The sequence below is a fragment of the Lygodium microphyllum genome, chromosome 6 (assembly GCF_053477565.2).
Source record: "Lygodium microphyllum isolate KBCC chromosome 6, Lygodium_microphyllum_v1.1.10, whole genome shotgun sequence".
NCBI lineage: Eukaryota > Viridiplantae > Streptophyta > Polypodiopsida > Schizaeales > Lygodiaceae > Lygodium > Lygodium microphyllum.
The window spans coordinates 55,208,790-55,228,333 of record NC_141140.1 but is presented as its reverse complement, the minus strand read 5'-3'; the positions used below and the strand labels follow the sequence as shown (position 1 = coordinate 55,228,333).

At 38.5% G+C, this 19,544-nt stretch overlaps 1 protein-coding gene across 1 annotated transcript; it reads right to left on the bottom strand.

The window, feature by feature from the left end:
- Positions 1 to 2,747: 2,747 nt before the first annotated feature.
- On the bottom strand, positions 2,748 to 6,935 carry LOC148034583 (ACT domain-containing protein ACR9-like). Its single transcript, XM_087679530.1, has 6 exons — positions 5,957 to 6,935; positions 5,272 to 5,490; positions 5,081 to 5,186; positions 4,600 to 4,912; positions 4,230 to 4,514; positions 2,748 to 3,959 (listed from the first exon to the last, which is right to left on the bottom strand). Exons 1-6 carry the CDS (start codon positions 6,108 to 6,110, stop codon positions 3,816 to 3,818), a joined length of 1,221 nt encoding a protein of 406 aa, XP_087535656.1. The 5' UTR covers positions 6,111 to 6,935; the 3' UTR covers positions 2,748 to 3,815.
- Positions 6,936 to 19,544: the final 12,609 nt, after the last annotated feature.

Genomic DNA, 19,544 nt, shown 5'->3' with positions numbered 1-19,544 from the left:
CCACAAAGCTTCTTTCTCCTGGGTTCTACTTCCCTTTCAGGATGACGAATCATTAGATGACCCCATTGATCCCAAATTTAGGATTAACTTTTTTTATATTGTCAATTTCTCTTTTCAATTTTACTATTTCTTTTCAAGTGGCTATATTCAATCTTAGCAACTTATTGAAGGTGACTTTACCTTAGGTCTTGAGAGTTCGCAACTTCTCAAGTACCACTTCTTCCTTTAATTGACTAATGTCTTTCAATTGGGCCTTTTGATTAAAGTCTCAAGGCTCTCATGCACACTCCCCCAAGCCCTTTTGTGATTCTACAAAGCTCCCTTGTTGATTCTTCTCAATTTAATATTTGCTTAACTTTGTCAACTTACAAACTTGTAATTTGCTTTCTTGTGTTGATCCAAGTATTGGTGCAAGTGCCTTGTGTACAACAAAAATATTTTTTCCTTTTTTAAATGTCAAAAAACTTGCATTGAAACATACTTTTTCATGCACATGATCAATGGATCTATTTATCATGAAAGTCAAAAATCATTGGCAACTTAGCACTTTCATGAGTTGTCATTGCTATGTTTACATGATTCATTTGAAAGCTAGCAACTTGTCCTTGTGAATTGTGTCTATTTCCTCTCAACAAGGTTAGCGAGTTTGTAAGTCAAGTGTAACCCAATTTCATTCACAAAAGTGCATAGGCAAACTTAGTCTTAGTTAAGAAAATGGCACGCAACTACCACAATGATTCTTTTACACCTAGACCGAGACAACATGAATGCTTTTGTGCTTACTAAGGTGCTTATTGTTGCTTGCACAATGGGTCTTGTGTTTATTTCCCCTTCTCGTGTGTGGTTATGTATGACATTCTCTCTCCAACTTCTTTCCCTTTCCCTACTCACCCGCTCCTCTTCTCTTTCTTCTCTCTATTTTATATTTTCCTCTTCCCCGCGTGTGTCCCTCCTCTACCTTCTCCCCCTCTTCTTACACGACCTCAACTCTTTTGGGACCTTGAAGCAAATGAAAGTAGATTCGCAGTGAAGAAGAGGAAGATGAGGGAGATCATGGAAGGTAAGGGAAGAATGTGACTATGGTTGAGGAGCTCGAGTGAGAGGACGAAGACAAATACATGTGGTGGGAGTAGGATTGATATCAAAGAGGAAGCTAGTTTGCAATCCAAGATGAAATTGTCGAGAATCATGACTCGTGCTGCTAGTGCTTGTGATGACAATGAATCTAAATGTTAGGGTATCCTTGACTTGTTCCAATACCTTTACTAATTCACCATACCCTCTATACATGAGGTGTTGGGCAATGGAGACAATTTAAAGGTACATTGACAAAAAGGAGGTGCAATCTTCTAATCAACCACATACTGAAAGAAGGGCTCTCCATTCTCAAATAAAAGAGTGAAAGGAGTCCTCTCCTTGTGCAACATGCCCCAACTAAAGTGGGAAGGATTGGCACATAAGATTTCCCCATGGTTATCAAATCTCGCATGGTTTGAACTGCAATGTGCCTGCCATGTAGAAAACAATCTAAGGCTACCTTTTAGAGCCTTGGTATCTCATGTGTGGACCCTTTCAATGTTATGGCCATCAATTGAGTCGATATAATACACGCCCAACTCCTTGAATAGACTTGGTGCAATTGAATTGTTCAATGCATAATATCGTTTAACAAGGGAGAGTTGTTTTGACTAAGCAATCGTGTTTGATGTATGATGAAGTTGATGATGAACCTGGTGTTCGTGTGGATAGCCACACTTATAAGGGGACAAGATAAGTAAGGTGGTGATTAGGGCACTCGAAAGGAGATGGATGAAGTCAAAGTGGTGAGGATGTGACGATGAAGAGTGAAGACCATGGAGTGAAGTGATGGAAGTTCATTCATGAAGGGGATTACAAAGTACACAATTGTTGTTGAGCAATAGGGTGAGCGGTAAAGAGAGTCAAGGTGGTGGAAAGACGAGGGATACAAAAAGATTCATGAGGTGGGTGAGATGGAGAGGGGTATCGTACAATAGGTAAAGGAAGTTGGATATGGAGCAAGATGACAAGGCTACCCCCTCTCTCAATAACTGTTTACAAGTTTATATTTATAATCATAATATTATCTTATCCTGAAGTAATACCTACAATCAATTGCAACTACACTTTACAAATGAGCAATGCCTAAATTAATTTAATGAAATCTCTGAAAATAATCTCTTCAAAAGAATAATTTCTAACACTTTTGACTTTGCATCCTTCTTTGCCTCTCAAGGTTAACAATAAGATAGGTGATTTGGACTATGTAATGATTTTAAGTTACATGTGGCTTCTTCCCTCATTGGTTACCCAAACTGGACACATAAAAACTTTTGTTCTTTGTCATAATACAAGGTTTCTCATGGTTCATCACCAACATGAACATAAATAGGGACTAATATTGACTCGATTGTCAAGAGTGCTAAGATCATTTGATAACAAGTCCATAGTGTAAGTATTTGCATAACACAATATTCGTTTGAAAATAATAGATATATTGTTATACTCACCTTAAAATTCACATATAACAAATTTATCACCGCAACATAGTAAAGTTGCAATTGCAATGCATAAGGTCAATCTACAACCAAGTGACAATGTATTCTTAGAACATTATGGAAGGCAAAAGGTCCATACAATGTTAATAATGCCTTCCATTTTTCTATTCAATGGCTCAGAAGACTATTCAATTTCAAATTATGCTGCACTTGGATACTTGGCAAACCTTTTTTTGGTGGAGAGAGAGAGAGAGTTAACATAAAAATAAATCTTTATTGCACCAGCTATAGCCAAATGTCTCACATAAAACAAGACATATGGCTGCTTTGAGTATAAGCCTACACATGTAAAAGCCATCTTCCCTCATTCTTTTAAAGTAAAAGGGGGCATGTCTAAAAATGCCCCTTGTGTCCTCCCCATCAAACAAAAGGATTCAAACAGTAACTGTTTCACCCTTCCCTTAAACCTGTGCTGCATGTTCTCTACAATCCTGTGTCAATAAGGTTTATACACACACATCTTACAACAGTATATAAACATGTGTTGAGGCGTCTTCTGGCTGAACTGGAGTTGCAGGCAAGGCCTGAATGCTTAGTAGTGATTCTTTGGGTGGAAGACTAAACTACATGCATCCATCCTATATATTCAGTAGTGTCTCTCCAGCCTGCTCTCCTTAGTGTTGAGCACAATATATCACATTAGCCATCCGAACCATGAAATAACACTTGCATTGCAAAGGGTTGCTTGCAACTGTAGGCTGTGACAAGAACCAAAAAGCAAGCTCTCAGTGAAACCCCATGCCAATAGGACTTCCAACTGCCAAGTTCTGATGCAGCCAGTTAGCTGCTGGAAGTACCAAGTACATACCCATGGTAAAGTAGGTTGCCGAGCAAATCTCATCCCTTTCAAATACACAAGGGACAAGATTTATTAACGCATTGCTTTTCTGCTAAGCTCACTCAACTTATCAGAACCCTGAACTGCTCTTTGATGCAATCAACAGGACTTGCAAATTGGTGAGGCAGAATAGCAGCATCTTAGAAGCATACATAGAGACCTCCAAACACTTCTGGCCCTCAAAACATGGCAAAAAGTGGAAGATCCAATATCTGTACTGTAGTTAACAAACAAGCTAAGTTGTAGCAGTATTAGGCATGTCCAGCTGTATGCTAACAAAGTATTAACACTGTGGATGCACCAACCTAACACGAGGAGGTGCACCATCATGTGAGATTCATAAGATCCAGATCAGTCACTCTACTAGTAAGTGACAATTGATGTTGGAATACCTCCACGAATCAGCCTATAAGAATATTCCTAACCCGTTCCACTATAAGGGCTTGTGTGCAACTATCAGAGAAATCCAGTTCTGGCTTGTCTGTTAACAAAAATCTGTAAATCTCCCATGTTTTGGTATTGAAGGTATGCCTCCCTATATCAACCTGCAAAACAAGAAGAATTCACTAAAATGCAACATTCTATGTATATGAAATCCAACACTCTACACATACTGTGACTTGCAATCTAAACCACACTCAATGTTGGGTTTACACGTGCATCATAAAAGCCAGACTTCTGAAATCAATCCTCCACACTCAATGTTGGGTTTACATGTGCATCATAAAAGCCAGACTTCTGAAATCAATCCTCCCTTTCCTATCCTACAAGGGGTCTAAGTACAATGTGATTGTCTGATAGGTACTGTTGATTACCTTGAAAATGCCAATATAAAGCTCTTTTAGTGCCACAGTGGTGTCACACAGAACTCTTGGACGACCTCTTCCACATACTCCAAGTGGAGAAGCCACCAACAATTCAGTATCTGGTCCTCTGTTTGCAAGCATCACTCTTACAGGTTGAACAATTTCCATCTCCAAGCAGGAGCAAAGCATCTTCTGCTTTTTAGGATCAATGATCTTCTTGCCATCACTTTCTAAGATAAACAACTCGATATCCAGTCCCCCTTTCGAGTTAAAGGTCAGTCGACCATATGCAATCTGCCCCAGAATAAGCATATTAGAAGAAAGCATTGCATTGAGCACCAAAGATACTTTCATAGTTCTATCTAAGACCAGAACAGACCTGAATTCCAGAATCCTTCAGCACCCGCAAACAGTCATACAAGAGACCCCTTCGATCTTTGCATGAGATTTCCAATAAAGTATGCCCAGGGCTGAATGAATTATCCAAAGACACTGTTAATTTCTGTGGCTCAACCATTTCGCCACTGAACAGATTGTCAACTGTTGACAGAGGTATGTTGGAGAAGGGTATGCTGTCCTGAACTCCCCATTCTGGACCAGCAGGCCTAACTTCAACACTAGCAGCCTCGCCAAGAACAGATCTTAATCGCATGCATATGTCATCTTGCTTTCTCTTCTCATGAAGCATTTCCCTGCAAAACTAGCCACTTTTTACAAGTGCAAGGCTCATATGGGCTGGAAATAAATAAATATATGCAAAGAAGAACCTATTCATTTGTTAGACACAATGATCTCCAGTTTTAATACAAATCAGTTACATACACAGAACCTAAAGAGTTGAAATTATAGTCAATTCAAACCTGATATCATTCACATAGAACAGCTTAACAGCTTTGCTATCCGGACTAACTGTAGCCTTCATATTCAGAACCACCAATTCAAGCTCCCACAGTTCTTGTGCTACATCTACAAACACCAGATAAATGTAAGAAGCCTCAAACAATTACGGAAAGATAATCTGATGGCAAAAACAGGAATATTTACTGCATACCATTCAAAAGGCCGGGCCGGTCCAATGAACAGGCTTGCAAAACATAGGTCTCCTTGGGTTTGGGCTTAGAGATGTGTTGCAGAAACAGATGTGGCCTTGTTGATGGGCATGCAGAAACGAGGCGTTTCTTCAATGGAGCCCACCTGACAGATTTCATAGATCCATCTTTGGGAGCTACCCGAAACAAGCCAAAGCACCATCTACCATCAGTAGTAAGGTCTGCATAAAACAAGAATATAGAATCACTTAATTCAAGGCGCAAGTTTCCAGCCTGATTTGTGGGCACACCTCTAGACACTGAACTACAAACTATAGAACTACGTTACACATGAATCTAGAATGCACATATATCTCTAACTGCGTCTTCCTTTCCATGGAACAATGTCCAATCTGTATCCTCCAACAAAACAATGCCCGTATTGAAACACTCTTCACTATTCCATACATGCTTGTTCTAATAACACATTCAACTTGATGACATGAATTCCTGAATAAACTCTTGTATCTTAGAGCCTATTCTTCGTGGTGCAAGGGTCAGATACTCTTCACCTAGATCATGTACTCTTAACCCAAATCCCTACTTCTGCATTCATGACCCTCTGACAATTGACATGTTTAGAAGAATTGGAAAATGTTGATTTGATGTTAAACGCTTACATAGGAACGACATTGAATTGAGACTCACCTGCTTCAACAACATTAAGTCCAAAATCGAAAAGTATACGTGCAATGTCACACGCAAGGCCAAGCTGATTGGGGCAATTTATGGTGATGACACTGGGATCTCCTTTCTTTTGCCCCAGCCGAATGACAACAACATCGTCGCTAGGGATACCCATATCCGGGATCTGAGAGTGTACTCTTTTCTGTTTTCTCCAAATCTAAGATCCACCAGGCAGATATCCTGCAGCAAAACCCTGGCTCTGTTCTGCCGCGCAGAATCAACTGAACCCAAGTGGCGAACCCAACCTTCGCCAGCAAGAGTGAGGACAGATTGTTCTGCCCAAACCTCAGTTTTGCTAATGGATTTTGCAGCTTCAAACCGCGATTTTGTTATGATGTGCTGTCTGTCGCGACAGCATAACACCAATGAATCGTGGTTCTCCCTTCTCCACAGAGGGCAATGATTGTAATGAGGGGGAAATTTGTTCAACAATTGTGATAGCCCTCACTTAACGAGGCACTCAATGTGGGCGGGGAAAAAAAGGTCTCCTGAAAACAATGCAGGTATGGAATGGGAAATCCTAATAGTGTACACAGCGAGACAGGGACAGAGAGAGAGACCACCTGTAGGTTTGGGTGGTCAGCTAAGATGCTCTCTTACATGACAATGTGGGTTAGTAGGGGGGGTTCTGTGCAGGGAAGGGGAGGAGCCAGAAGAGGAGGATCAAGGAAGGGAACAGGGAAGGTCTTGTGGAGCTTGCCAAATACAACGAGACGCGACGGAGGACGAGGGGAAGAGAGGAGCGTTGAAGCCATGGCCTGTCTTTAATAGCCTACGCCTACGAGGGGGAGCTTCGGGCACTCAGAACGCGGCACGAATGAAGAGGATGAGGATAATGACAATCTGGCTCTTCTCTCTCTCTCTCTCTCTCTCCTCTGAGTCTGCAGACGAGAAGGGGTATCAGGATTCGGGGGCCGCTCCAAATTCCAATTCGGCACGAAAACTCTCATCAAGAGCGTGCCCTTTAGCTTTTCTTGTTCAAGGGCTTTCTCTTTTTTTGGGGGGGGGGGGGGGGGGGGGTGGTTTTTTCCTTTGGGGGTGGTTTTCCCAGCGGTTTTAAACAAATTCCCAGAAAACACCAATATGATGATATGCATAAGTGCCAAATTCCAATACAAGAACCATCAACAAATGTGACCTTTTTGCACTCCTAAACCAATCAATATTTGAATGCTCCAATCCTACTTGGGGTCTCTCGCACCACAATATTGCCGCTTTACCAGGTTGAAACCTGAGAAGGAGGATACCATAGATTTGGCCGGTGTCGCTTTACTAGGTTGAAACTTGAGAAGGATGCTACCATAGATTTGGTGGGTGCCTTTTCAGTAGCCCGTTTACTCTAAAGGTCTTACATGTTGGACACTGTCAAAATCAAGAAAACGTGCTTGTCAGACCTACCAAAATAAACACCACATGCTTGCCTAGAGTGTGTAAACTCTACTTGTCATTAACTCATGTTATGAGGACATGGTGGCATAGATGTCTCTAACTATTGAGAAGGAACGTGGAGAAAGCATATAGAACCTTCTCCTATGTCACTTTCTTGCTGCCATAACCCTATTATAAGAGAAGCATGTGCCCAAGGTGAGAGAAGGCTTTGAACTTCACTTAAAACCTTCGATGATAAAGTTAAGCCTAGTTTAGTTCTATATTTACTTAAATGTCAATCAAAGCCTAAGAAAAAACTTGTAATTTTTTAGGTTGTAAGGTCTTGTACAAGCTCTAAAACCTATTCAACCATGAACACTATGGTTCCTTGTGGATCCAAACTTGGAAAATCCGAACATATGAGCTATAAGAGAAAGAAAGAGTAAATACATATTGATGGCAACTAAGTGAAAGTGAAAGTTCAAGATGTCATTGACTTGATGAATCTTTCGTCAAAAACACATGAAGCACCATAGCACAAAGTACATATCACAACTTACATGACCTTTTTTTCATGGAATCATGTAATTATCTATGGCAATCTTAAAACTTGTGGATTCGCAAAATCTAGCCTAGATTTTGGTAGTAAGTTATTTTGATGCAAGGCACGTAGCTCAATAAAGAGGCCTCTTACTACTACTATGACACTCTCAACTAGAGATAAGATATGGGTGTAGCTCGATGATCGCAATCTCTCAATTTAAATTCCTACATTTGGATGGCCATCTAGAAATAAGAGAAATTTGAGAAAATTGAGTGTAGGTCAAGGGCATGGCCATTAGTAGGTTATATAGAGAGAGGGATCGGGATAGAAGTATAGTTTTATGTCTCCACATATGAATCATGACACTCACAACCATTTTTGCAAAGAATTATTTGATTATAATTAGAACAACCCTTCATTTCACAGTTAAAACCTAAGTTGTTTTATTCAAGTAATGTGCTAGGAGTTGGTAGCTCTACATTATATCATCTCAAAATATTTCTGCATGCACAACTTAGACATGGTTTCTCAATTTCAAACAAACGTTAGCAAAGCACCAAGCATGATGCATAGCCAAGGACCAAACATGGATACTCCATGGATAGCAAAGTGATTATGTAGCACCAAGGGCATGTCCCACATGTGGCCATTTGCTCAGCACATTGTATTCTAGTCAATGAGAATAAAGTTAAAAACAACTAAGCAATGCACATTTTGCATTTAGGGCCATCTTTTACCATTAGAGAATGTCATTATTCATGTGAAATAATGCATCCATGCAATGGGGTTTCCTTGAAGGCAAGTTTTATCTTGTTGATGGGATGGAATAGTACCTCTCCGACTTTAGGTCCTCATTTCATATACATAGGGTGTTGTACATACACCTTTGCATGAGCAAGCTACTAATGAATAAATGAAGCCAAATACGTAGGAAAATGTCTTTGAAAAGCCAATCTTGACGAGAAAGCAATAATTGTTGAAGATATCTTGATTTTTGATGGCATGAATGGAATACTCATTGTTTTTTAACCATACTAAAGTTTTTGCATTTAAAGAATGATACCAAAATTGTGAATCTATTGCAAAACTCTAATGGAGAACCTATGGGGATCCTACATTGGTATTTAGCTCCCTCTTTCTCCAAATTTAGTCTAAGATGCCTCTTGGAGCTCATCATATCACATGAACAAAGTCTACCATGATTTTGTAAAGGATAGGGATACCCCATATTTGCCACATTCACAAACAAAATGGTCAATGGATATGGTACTTTTAATTTGGTAGGCTCTACAAAATCTATATATGCTTGTGTGTTCATCCATGTTGACTCTTCTCTTTCTTTAAAACCAAATTGACAACAGTTATCTTCAAAAAAATAGGCCGCCCCTTAATGCTAAGCAAACATGCTCAATTTCTTAATTAATAAAACCTCTAGGGGTTCTAAGAATGTTGGTAAAGTCAAAATTTCTCATAGTTTTTGAGAGAGCAAAGTGTCGACAATTTGTTTATGATATTAACATACTCAAAAATGGTATTATAGTGTGGCTCAATAATATTTTTTGGAAATAGCAAAGTTCATAAGTATGAGAGATTATAAAAGTTTATATCTCACTTTATTAAAACCATACTAATCTATTTATATGCCTCTAATTTTTAGTCATGTCATTGGTTTTTCAAGGCTGTCCAAGTGTGCCTTATCATTGACCATTCTAAGGCAAAATAAAGTCAACCATGAAGGAATTTGAGATAGGTTTAAGAGTAACCATGATAAGTTTTGCATGATATTAAGGTTGGTAATAGATTGGTATGATGTGAACAAGTTGTTCACATAACATCAATATGAGCGATGTATCTTATTTTTTGCAAGGTCTTTTATTGCCTTGGTAATGTGACATAAATGTGGGAAATGTTCGATTCAAGTTGCAGTTTCAATTTTTCACACACCATGGTCTTTGAGTGCACAAATGTCTCATTATACATGTGTGTGCACATGCAAGCACATATGCATGCTCATCAAGGAAATGGATATATTTAGATAAAGTTCAAAAGATTAGGAGAGAAAGTATGGGCCATTTTGTAAACCTTTGATTGTTGCCTAAAACATGTAATAACTCGATGATGCTACCAACATAATTGAGGTGTGTTTGAAGATGTAGCTCAAATAATGCAAAACGACCTTATGGTCAAGACATGTGGTATAGAAAAATGTGGCAAAAATCATGGAAGGATTTTTAAATTATAAGTGCAGAGCCACCACTCTTGAATAAGGTCACTATAATGAAATTTCTAGATTGGATAAGGATAAATCACAAACCCTAGTGATCCGCCTATATGGGCATGTAAGTAGGAAGTGTGAATGATAGTGCATTAGTCCCATGATTTGAAGCACTCAATGGTTTGAACTTACATTTACACAAAAGTATGTATTTTTAAATAGTTGATTTCTAATATCTAAAGATAATCTAAGTTGTTAGATCTTAAAGATGGGTTGGGAAGAAAAAGGCACTAGAGAAATCCTTACAATGATGATGTTGATGCCCCATTTAGGAGACAAGTGACCAGGAAAAAGCCTAGGTATAGTGTAATCCCACCTTCAAATTTCAAAACTTACCTTTAAAATTAAATGTTGAAGATGAGACCACCTACAAATTTTGGAAAATTTTAGTGTATTTTTGCCTCAATACCTCTAAAATTTGGCGAAAAACCTCTTCTCTTCCCCACTTGAAGTTTTTCCAACTTTCTGGAAAGATATTTATTTTGAGCATTGCAAATGACATGCACTACTATGGAAGGAAGAATTGGACACTTCTTATGCTTATGCCATTTAAGAAGCCTACAAATGAGGGATGCCATTAAAGGAAGTGGTATAGTCCAAAGCCTTCCCTTTTTCCAAGTATGTGGCATTATGAAAACTTTTGAAGATTGGAGAAAAAACACCCCTCTATATTTATGAGACCTTTACTAAATGACACCTCATATGCTTTGAAAACTTGAACAAAGACACCTCATATCCTTCTTATACAAATCACCTAGAAAAGACACCTCATATCCTTCTTATACAAATCACCTAGAAAAGACACCTCAACATGGTTATTCCTAAGACCTCAATCAAGAAAGGACACCTCTTATCATTCTTTATTTTAAGAACTTTAAGTGAAAGGCACTTCATACTTTTAAACTCATGCACACCTCATAATATTGTCCATTCCTTTGGAAGCTCTTGAATAGGAGATCTCTCATCGTACTTGATATTTGGAATAACGTTTGAGCTAAACTAAGTAATATCTTACACTACAAGATATTGGTAAGTCAAAGTATAATGTTTAAACTACGTAATTAAGACTTTTAAGATAGTTGTACTCGAACAACTTTGATGTAATTTGATGTGTCTAATTCAAAGGTTCATGATTTCAACATGAGATTTGATTTACTTCAATATGGAATAAATGACAAGTAAAAAATTTCTAGAGTAGTTGCATTTAATAGTACACCTCTCCAACCTAGATGGTGAAGACACCATGCCTTTCAGTAAAGGATCTTATCATTAAAGCTTAGTTTTCAATTTCATAGATGGGTTCAATGTAAAATTTCATGTCTTAAACACAAAATAGGATATGACAAAGTTATTTCCAAGTAGAGAGATCATAAAAAATATATAAGGAGTATTTGTTTGGAGGCTACCAAGAGATGGTTCATATTAAAGTTCAAAGTGAGAGGTGAAAGATGCAATTGCCAATGATGAAGAACTTCATGTTGTTAATATGTAGACAATTATCTAGCTCTTTTTTATCTACCTTCTACAAAGTGATTGTGAGAATCTATCAAAATTATGTGTTCGAACTTACTACAATGTTGAGGTCAATTTTACTCAAAGAGTAAGGGATGATTTGCAATAGTTAACAGTAATTAAATGCTATTACTTATATTTGTGATATTCATTTGCTAGAAGTGAACCTATAATCAAGAAGTAAACATAAATTTGTTCTCCTTAAGAGAAGTATGGGTGGTCTGACATAATCATTTGTCATAGAAAATCAAATTAGAGGCATTCAAAGAGTTAGTTCATATGTATAAACATAAATTGAGGTAGTCCTAGAAAAAGTTACATTTAGCATAAAAAGAGGGGTTGCTAATGGTCTTAACATTTGTGAAATTCATGTGTACAAGTAAGAGATTTGAGTCAAAGGCATCAATGAGGGTCTCATCTAGTTGGGTGGCCTTCCATGTCACCCTCATGCTAGTTATCCCATTTATAAATCAAGCATTTTCATTATTCATTTCACATCTATACTTCATGAGAGTGTTCAAGATTATTAGAAGCCCTTCTCTCCTCCTCTATCGTATGGGTTTAGCCATAAGATGAGCATGAGATTTGTCTCCCGCACAGGTGGTCATGTTGCCCTAGAGACTAGCAAAAGTGCATTAAGAATGTAATTGCCCTTTTAAAAGGATATGGGAGGAACAAAGCCAAGCACATGCATGTGGCATGGAACACAATAGCGAAAGCATGGAGTAATCTCCTCCTCACCATGGATGAATGTGTTAGTGATCCCATCCTTCTCTAGATGTTATAAGGAGCTTAGGATTTCCTTAAGAATTAGGAGCAATGCAAAATAGAGGCCACTCAAGTGCAACCAAGGCTTAAATGAGAGGTGCATGGAGAGACGGCCAATTAATTCTATTTCAAATTACTAAAAAGTAAACCCCCAAATACGATAGCACATCTTCAGTTATCTTCCTAATTAGGTATGCTCGTTTTCATGAAAAATTGAATGAAAAATGGATAAAATGAATGATTTGTGGTTGAATATATCAAGTTTTTGATCTCTGAGTGCTAAAGGAATAGAATGAATCTGAGTTCTTGCATTGGTTGCATTGAAATGGTAGAGAAATGGCTGAAAATAGGCTAAAATCTACATTTTTAAGCCATAATTAAGGGAAATTAAGATTTTTGAATAATATTAATAAGAATTGAATCAAAACAAAGTTAGAATACATGGAAATGAAGCTATAAATGAAGTTTCATTACATGGAGATGAATCTACTAAAAGATTTATGTATTTTAGTACTAAAAATGATAGATTTTAATTGTAAATAGTGAAAAGTGAGAACATTAATGAGAGATTAAGGTCAAGTCCTAAAATCAAAGTTGAATTAGGTTAAGATGGATTCACTTATCAAAATTTAGTTCAAATGGACCTCTGTAGTTAAATTTATTAAAATTTCAAGGGTGAAAATAGCAAATTTTAAGTGTTTTTGAGAAATAAATAGTGAATATTAAGAATAAATGAAAGAATTCATGGATAAAAATCAGTATATAGACTACATTCATCATGAGGAATGTCTGGTTGATAGGGTTTGATGTATTATGATCAGATATAATTATTATAAATATTTTAATTTTAAAATTAATAGCTTTTGATAATGAATGAATTAGAAGGAGAATTAAAAAGACTATAGTTCATTTTTTGTTCAAAATATGTGTCTATAGTCTAATGGATAATGGATTTCATTTACATACAGTTCCTTTGTAAAACACCATTAAAGACTGAAACAATAATTAGTGAATATTAGTGATTGTATTAAAGTATTAACAAAAGTTAAGAATTAATTAAGAGTTTTCAAGTGAGTTCTTTCTCTAATTAAAGTTTTGAGAATATTGGAGTTTGTATACTATGGGCTGTAGTTTAAATTTGGGAGGTTGAATAGTAATGTTTAAGGAATTGCAATTAAGTAAAGAAGGTTATTAAATATCAAACGGTTAGACTACTAAGAGAAATGATAATGTGAATTTTTATGTTAGTAATTTGAAGATAAAGAAGACATAAATATCCATCCCAAAACCTTAATTAATACAATGACTTTACATATAGTCATTTTGCCCACTTATTTGGGGGCTTCTTAGGGGGGCGTCATTTTTGGTAGGTTTGTTGGGAGGGAAAAATGTGTTAATTAAGGAGAGTGGGGGTGGTTGTTTTACTGACCCAAAAGAACAAGTTCTAATCTTTGAAGATCTAGATGAAGTATTAAGAGCATTATATATGGTTGTGAGAGCACTTGTGTGACTTACCAATTTCACGCAATACTCTAGTCATTGGGATGATGATCCCAATATGCATGTCTAGCGGTTTGAAGTTACATGTATAGCGAATGAGATCATTGATGAAGATAAAAAACTTCATATATTTCCAGCCACTTTGAAGGATGAAGTAGCTTTATGGTATGGAAACCTTCTTACTGCCACAAGGGCAACTTATATAGTATTAAGAGAGGCATTTTTAACTAAGTTTAGGCAGCAAGGGTTCCAAGACCATTTAGGATTGGAATTTTACTATTTAGCGTGGAACCCAAGAGAAATCATGGAACATTATATTGAGAAGATGGAGACATTAATTAGGAAGATGGGACAAAATGCTCCCATAGAGGATATGCAAAAATGGAAATTTATCGAAGGATTGCAAGAAATAGTGAGGGAACATGTAAGCCTTAAGCGACTAGCTAATTTAGCAAATGCAAAGACAGAAGCAGGATGGTGGAAAGAAGTACAATTAGGACAGTTGAGGAGGAAGGGGTTATACAATAACCTTGGATTAGTTCTCTCGAGTATGTCCCCACCCATGGTAGCTAGTACTTCATATGTAGTAGGAGCTTCGGTAGCTCCTCAAGCTGCTTACATGACAAACATAGGCATAGCACCATCATCAATGCCATAGTTAGGATTAAATTCGTATTTGGTATTGCCTATATATCCACCACCTTCAACAGTTACTACATCTACAATACGGAGTCTAGATTGTTACAATATAAGCATGGGAATTCACGCCAAGCAAGAGTCTATGAGGGAAGATGGATGTGAATGGCCTTATGGGGTAGGGGAAACCCTAACCCTAGCTTGGCAAAGGCTATATAAACAGCCTATGGGTCATTATCAAGTGTGAGATAGAGTGTACCCAAGTTGTACTCTAAGCAACTTAGTAAGCAAGATTTTGTTCTTGTACTTTGAGCTCCCATCTCCCTCTTGTGCACATTCCTCTTGCTGCAAACTTTGATTATTCACATGGTATTAGAGCCTCCTCTAATCCTTTCAACTTCCTCCATCCTCAGCTTCACTAAGTGCACATGATTTTCCATCATCTTCATCTTTTTCCTCTTACCTCCATATCCAAACCTTGACCCCCTGACTTTGGAGGACCTGGGGAAGCTAAAGGAGACCATTTCAGCTCCCGACTTCAACTAAGGACTTCTTCCCCAACACAAGGAGATGTGGCATGGCACATTAGAGAGCAACATTGGGCGTTGTGGAAGGTGGCATTGTGCAAATCACAAAAACGGTGCAGATCTGCAGGTGTCATCTCCCAGGGCTTAGTGTGGCCTGTAGATGGAGCAATCCTCCTAGCCACCATAGGGCTTTCAAAGCTCCCCTAGTGGGCTATCTCTCTCTAAGAGGGTTTGGAGAAATTGCTCCCGCGGTGGTTGCAATCAATCAAAACCTAACTGCTTGATTCTTGGTAGCCATAGCCAAAAAGCTTCAAGCTTTTCCATTCTTCAAAGTTTTCAATTTCTGAGCACTAACAATGATTCTAATCATTGATTGATCTTCTCCAAAGTTAGTTGAAGATTTGAAAGCTCTATTTCAAAGTTTGTTACCTTCGATGGACCTCTTTAGTTCATCAAACAATCTGCATGTCACATCTCAACTAGGATAAAACTTTGAGATGAGTGCTTGTAAGCACTAACGTGGCATTTTACAATCATGTTGTTAGCTGGATGTTAACTCAATCTGGTGTTTTTTAGCAGAAAATTAAATCCACAAGTGCTTTATGTCATTAACCTCTTCTTGGCTTGGTTGTAAGGCTATGTATACATCTATAAACACATAGACCGTATCCCAATATCAGGTTGTTGTTGGTACATTAGATATATGAGTGTTATTGTACTCTCCTCTGATTCATCCAGGAGCATAGAGTTGATCGATAAGCCGTGCTCCACCAAGAACTCCTCAAATAGGCCATATTATCAAGAAAAGCTTGAAGTCTCAAAGTTCACCTCGTTGAAACCCAAGAAAACAATAAAGCTTAAATCAAGAGTTGTTCGAAGAACATGACCTCCTAAATCCTATCTTGAGATATTGCATATGTATGATTTCCAACCGTTTTCAACTCTACAACTTTAAAGTTGGCTATCAGTTCTACTATTTGGTTATACTTGGCCACTTGTAAAGGACTAGACACTGCCATTGCTTAAGGGTAATAGGTAAGACCTTCCTATAATGGCCATGGCCTGTGCAGATGTAAGGCCTCAATTTGCAAGTTTAATGGGAAAGATTTCCATCCTTGGCAAGTCCTTGTAAAATACAAAATGATGGAAAGAGGCTACTGGCCCTTCATAAAAGGGACCAAAGTTATTGACCCATCCAAACCCCTTGATGTAGAAGATGATGAAAGGGTTTAGGTCATCATCATGCTTCATTTAGATGAATCTTTAATTCATCATATTGACCAACTCTCCACTGTCAAGGAAAAGTGGGATGAGCTTGAAAGGCTCTACGATGCTACAAGGAAGAATTCCATGATATTTCTCAAGATTGAGTTTTTTAGCTTGGAATACAAACACGGAGAATATCTAAGCAAGTTTATTTCACATATGAAGGGGCTTATGGCACAACTTGCCTCTGTTCAAGCACCCATCCATGATGAAGATGCCACTGCCATCATGCTAAAGTTTGTGAAGAAGGTTTTTCCAACCCTTGTGACTACCCTAACTAATATCCCAAACCCAACCTTGGCAAGAACCATCCACTCTTGCCCTGATAAAGAGAAGAGAAACCATACTGAAGGAACTTCAGTAGTCACTTCCCGAGAGCAAGTGTTAGTCCATAGTGCTTCTACTAAGTGCTCTTTCTGTCACAAAAAGGGCATATTGTAAGCAATTGCTAGAAGAAATACCCTGACAAAATGAAGTGCAACAAATGCAAAAAGACCAGGCAGATCACTAGTAAGTGTCCAACTGTTCCACAAGTATCTAAGGAATTGGAGGCCAACTTTGCTTCCCGTCCCATAGATGACCGACTCTTTTGAGTCTTGTAACATCCTCTACCTATGAATATCCTTGTAGCCTGATTTAGAAAGGCATCCCATTTGATTGGGGGGGAACTTTAACATGTCTTGTGATGCAATGCCACCCTGGCATTGAGGGGGGGTGTTACAATATAGGCATGTGAATTCACTTAAGCAAGGGTCTATGAGGGCAGATGGATGTGAATGGCCTTAAGGGGTAGGGGAAACCCTAACCTTAGCTTGGCAGAGGTTATATAAATAGCCTATGGGTCACTATCAAGTGTGAGATAGAGTGTACCCAAGTTGTACTATAAGCAACTTAGTAAGCAAGATTTTGTTCTTGTACTTTGAGCTCTCATCTCCCTCTTGTGCACATTCCTCTTGCTGCAAACTCTGATTATCCACATAGATGAGCTTAAGGTGGTTGAACTAATAGACAAATCCTTGGCAGGTTTGAAGAAAGAGATTCGGCTAAGGTAAACCCCAATGTGAAGGGCGTTTATAATGTTAGCCAGCCTACTAGTGCAACATGACCAACTCCAATATTTGGTCAACGGAATCCCACACCACCAAGGTCCAATACATGGTGCACAAAATGTCATGGTTTTGGTCATTTAGCAACAAAATGCCCCTCCTGATCAACCAAGAAATTTGTTTTGCGGGTATTGTTTGAGAAACAATCATGTGGAGGATCAATGCTGGGTTAAGCAAACTCATCTATGACAGCAAGCAACCCAAATGCAAACAAATTATAATTATATGGATAGTCAAAATGTGACTTATTCAATAGGATCTCCTAACAGGCCATTTATGCCAAGAGGCATGCCAACCCAAGGGACACCTCTTGTGCTAAGGAATCAAGGACATGGAGGATATTCAAGGAATGAGAGGAGGCCCTCACAGTATAGAAATCCTAATTTCAGAAGGAATAATAACATAGGAACAAGTGTAGTTTGTTGGAGATGTGAGCAACCTGGACATGTGGCTAGATTTTGCCCAAATGAGCAAAAGAGAAAGGATTAGGTCCCTTTGTGTGCCAAGTGTGGCTGTGAGGGTCATATCAAAAGGATTGTCCAAGAGGAAGTATATCTTCACAAAGCTAAGAAAAAGTTAAAGGCATTGTTGATTCAATAGTAAACTTAGTAGAAATTGTAGAGGACTTGGATGTGAGACCGATCAAGAAAAAACAGGTCACTTTTAATTCTGATGTAATGATTGGGGCAATCACATGTTCACAATCAAATCTAGTGATTATTTTAGAAAAGGAATATGGTATGGGGATGAATGAAACTACTAGGGCCAAGGCCAAGACTTCAAAACAGGAGACACCTTTACCAAAACACTTAGAAGATCATAATATAGAAAGGAAGCGACAGATTCATCACTTAATTCAGAAGATTGGCTTGTTTTTCCTATTCCTTTAAGTTCTCCAAATATTAAAGAGGGAGTGGCTCCATTTCCTTAAAGATTGAGAGGATTGAAAACAACTAAAGATAATGACAATGATAGAGGAAAATCTTTGGTAACATGCCCGGCTATCCCGGCACGCTTTTAGCTGTCCATCAGGAGACGAGTCTAAGCGACGCCACTCGGCACTCCCATGGAATGTCACAGGGTTTGTTGCCTAGGGTTTCTCGAGTCCGCCTTGTGACAGAACGTCCGTAGCCAAACCCACTAGGATCGACGTGAAATCCGGGTTCCTAGGGCCAAGGTCTCCTAACAGCATTCTAGCGTCGCGTTTTGGACATCCTACTTTACGCAGAGATACCCAATCCAAAGCAAATCCATACCGCACTTGGTTTAAAGAGAATGGGAAACGAGAGGGATGCACCGCACAACCTCTCTGTCCGTAAGGCATAGTGCCATCTCGGCCCCCTAAAACGGCATGAATCGGGTTCTAACCTAACCTTACCTAAGGGTCAAACGACGGAAAAAAAAAACCTTATGAGAAGCCTCCCAATTCTCTGGGACCACCCTGTTGTAGGATGGACTCGTTGGGGATTCCGTCCACCCGCTTCCCTTGATAGCTTTAGTTTTCTAATTAGGTCCTACCACATTTATGTGCGGCATTTAAAATTAGCTTCATTAATTAGGCCTTTTAGGGCACAAGGTTCGTTCGCATAATTTACATCACAGACACGAAAACAAAACAAGCAGTCCTTTTGACAAACAAGTTCCTTAACTTATCTTCAAATTAATATTTATCTCCTACCCATACATGAGAATTATGTATCCCTTTTGTCCAATAGAAGTACCTGGTCCAAATCACATGGCACCATAATTTCCATCCTTTATTTAGAATAGGATCTTCCAACGCCCTAGACGTTGGGCTCACGGGGATCTCCAACTCCATTCTGGACAAGCGTGGTGTCCGGAGCTCCACTTGACCCACAAGTGGTCTAGGAGTGAGATGCCATTTCCGTGGTTGGCCTTTTCACCACTCAACCATTGGCTAGTGAATCGAGTTGTGCCCTCTCTCGATAATCCGCGATATGATCTTGGAAGATGATCCACGCATGCAAAATATCATTCCTTAATTAATCCAATTAAGAATCAAGCACAATCAAGGCAATCAGCCCTA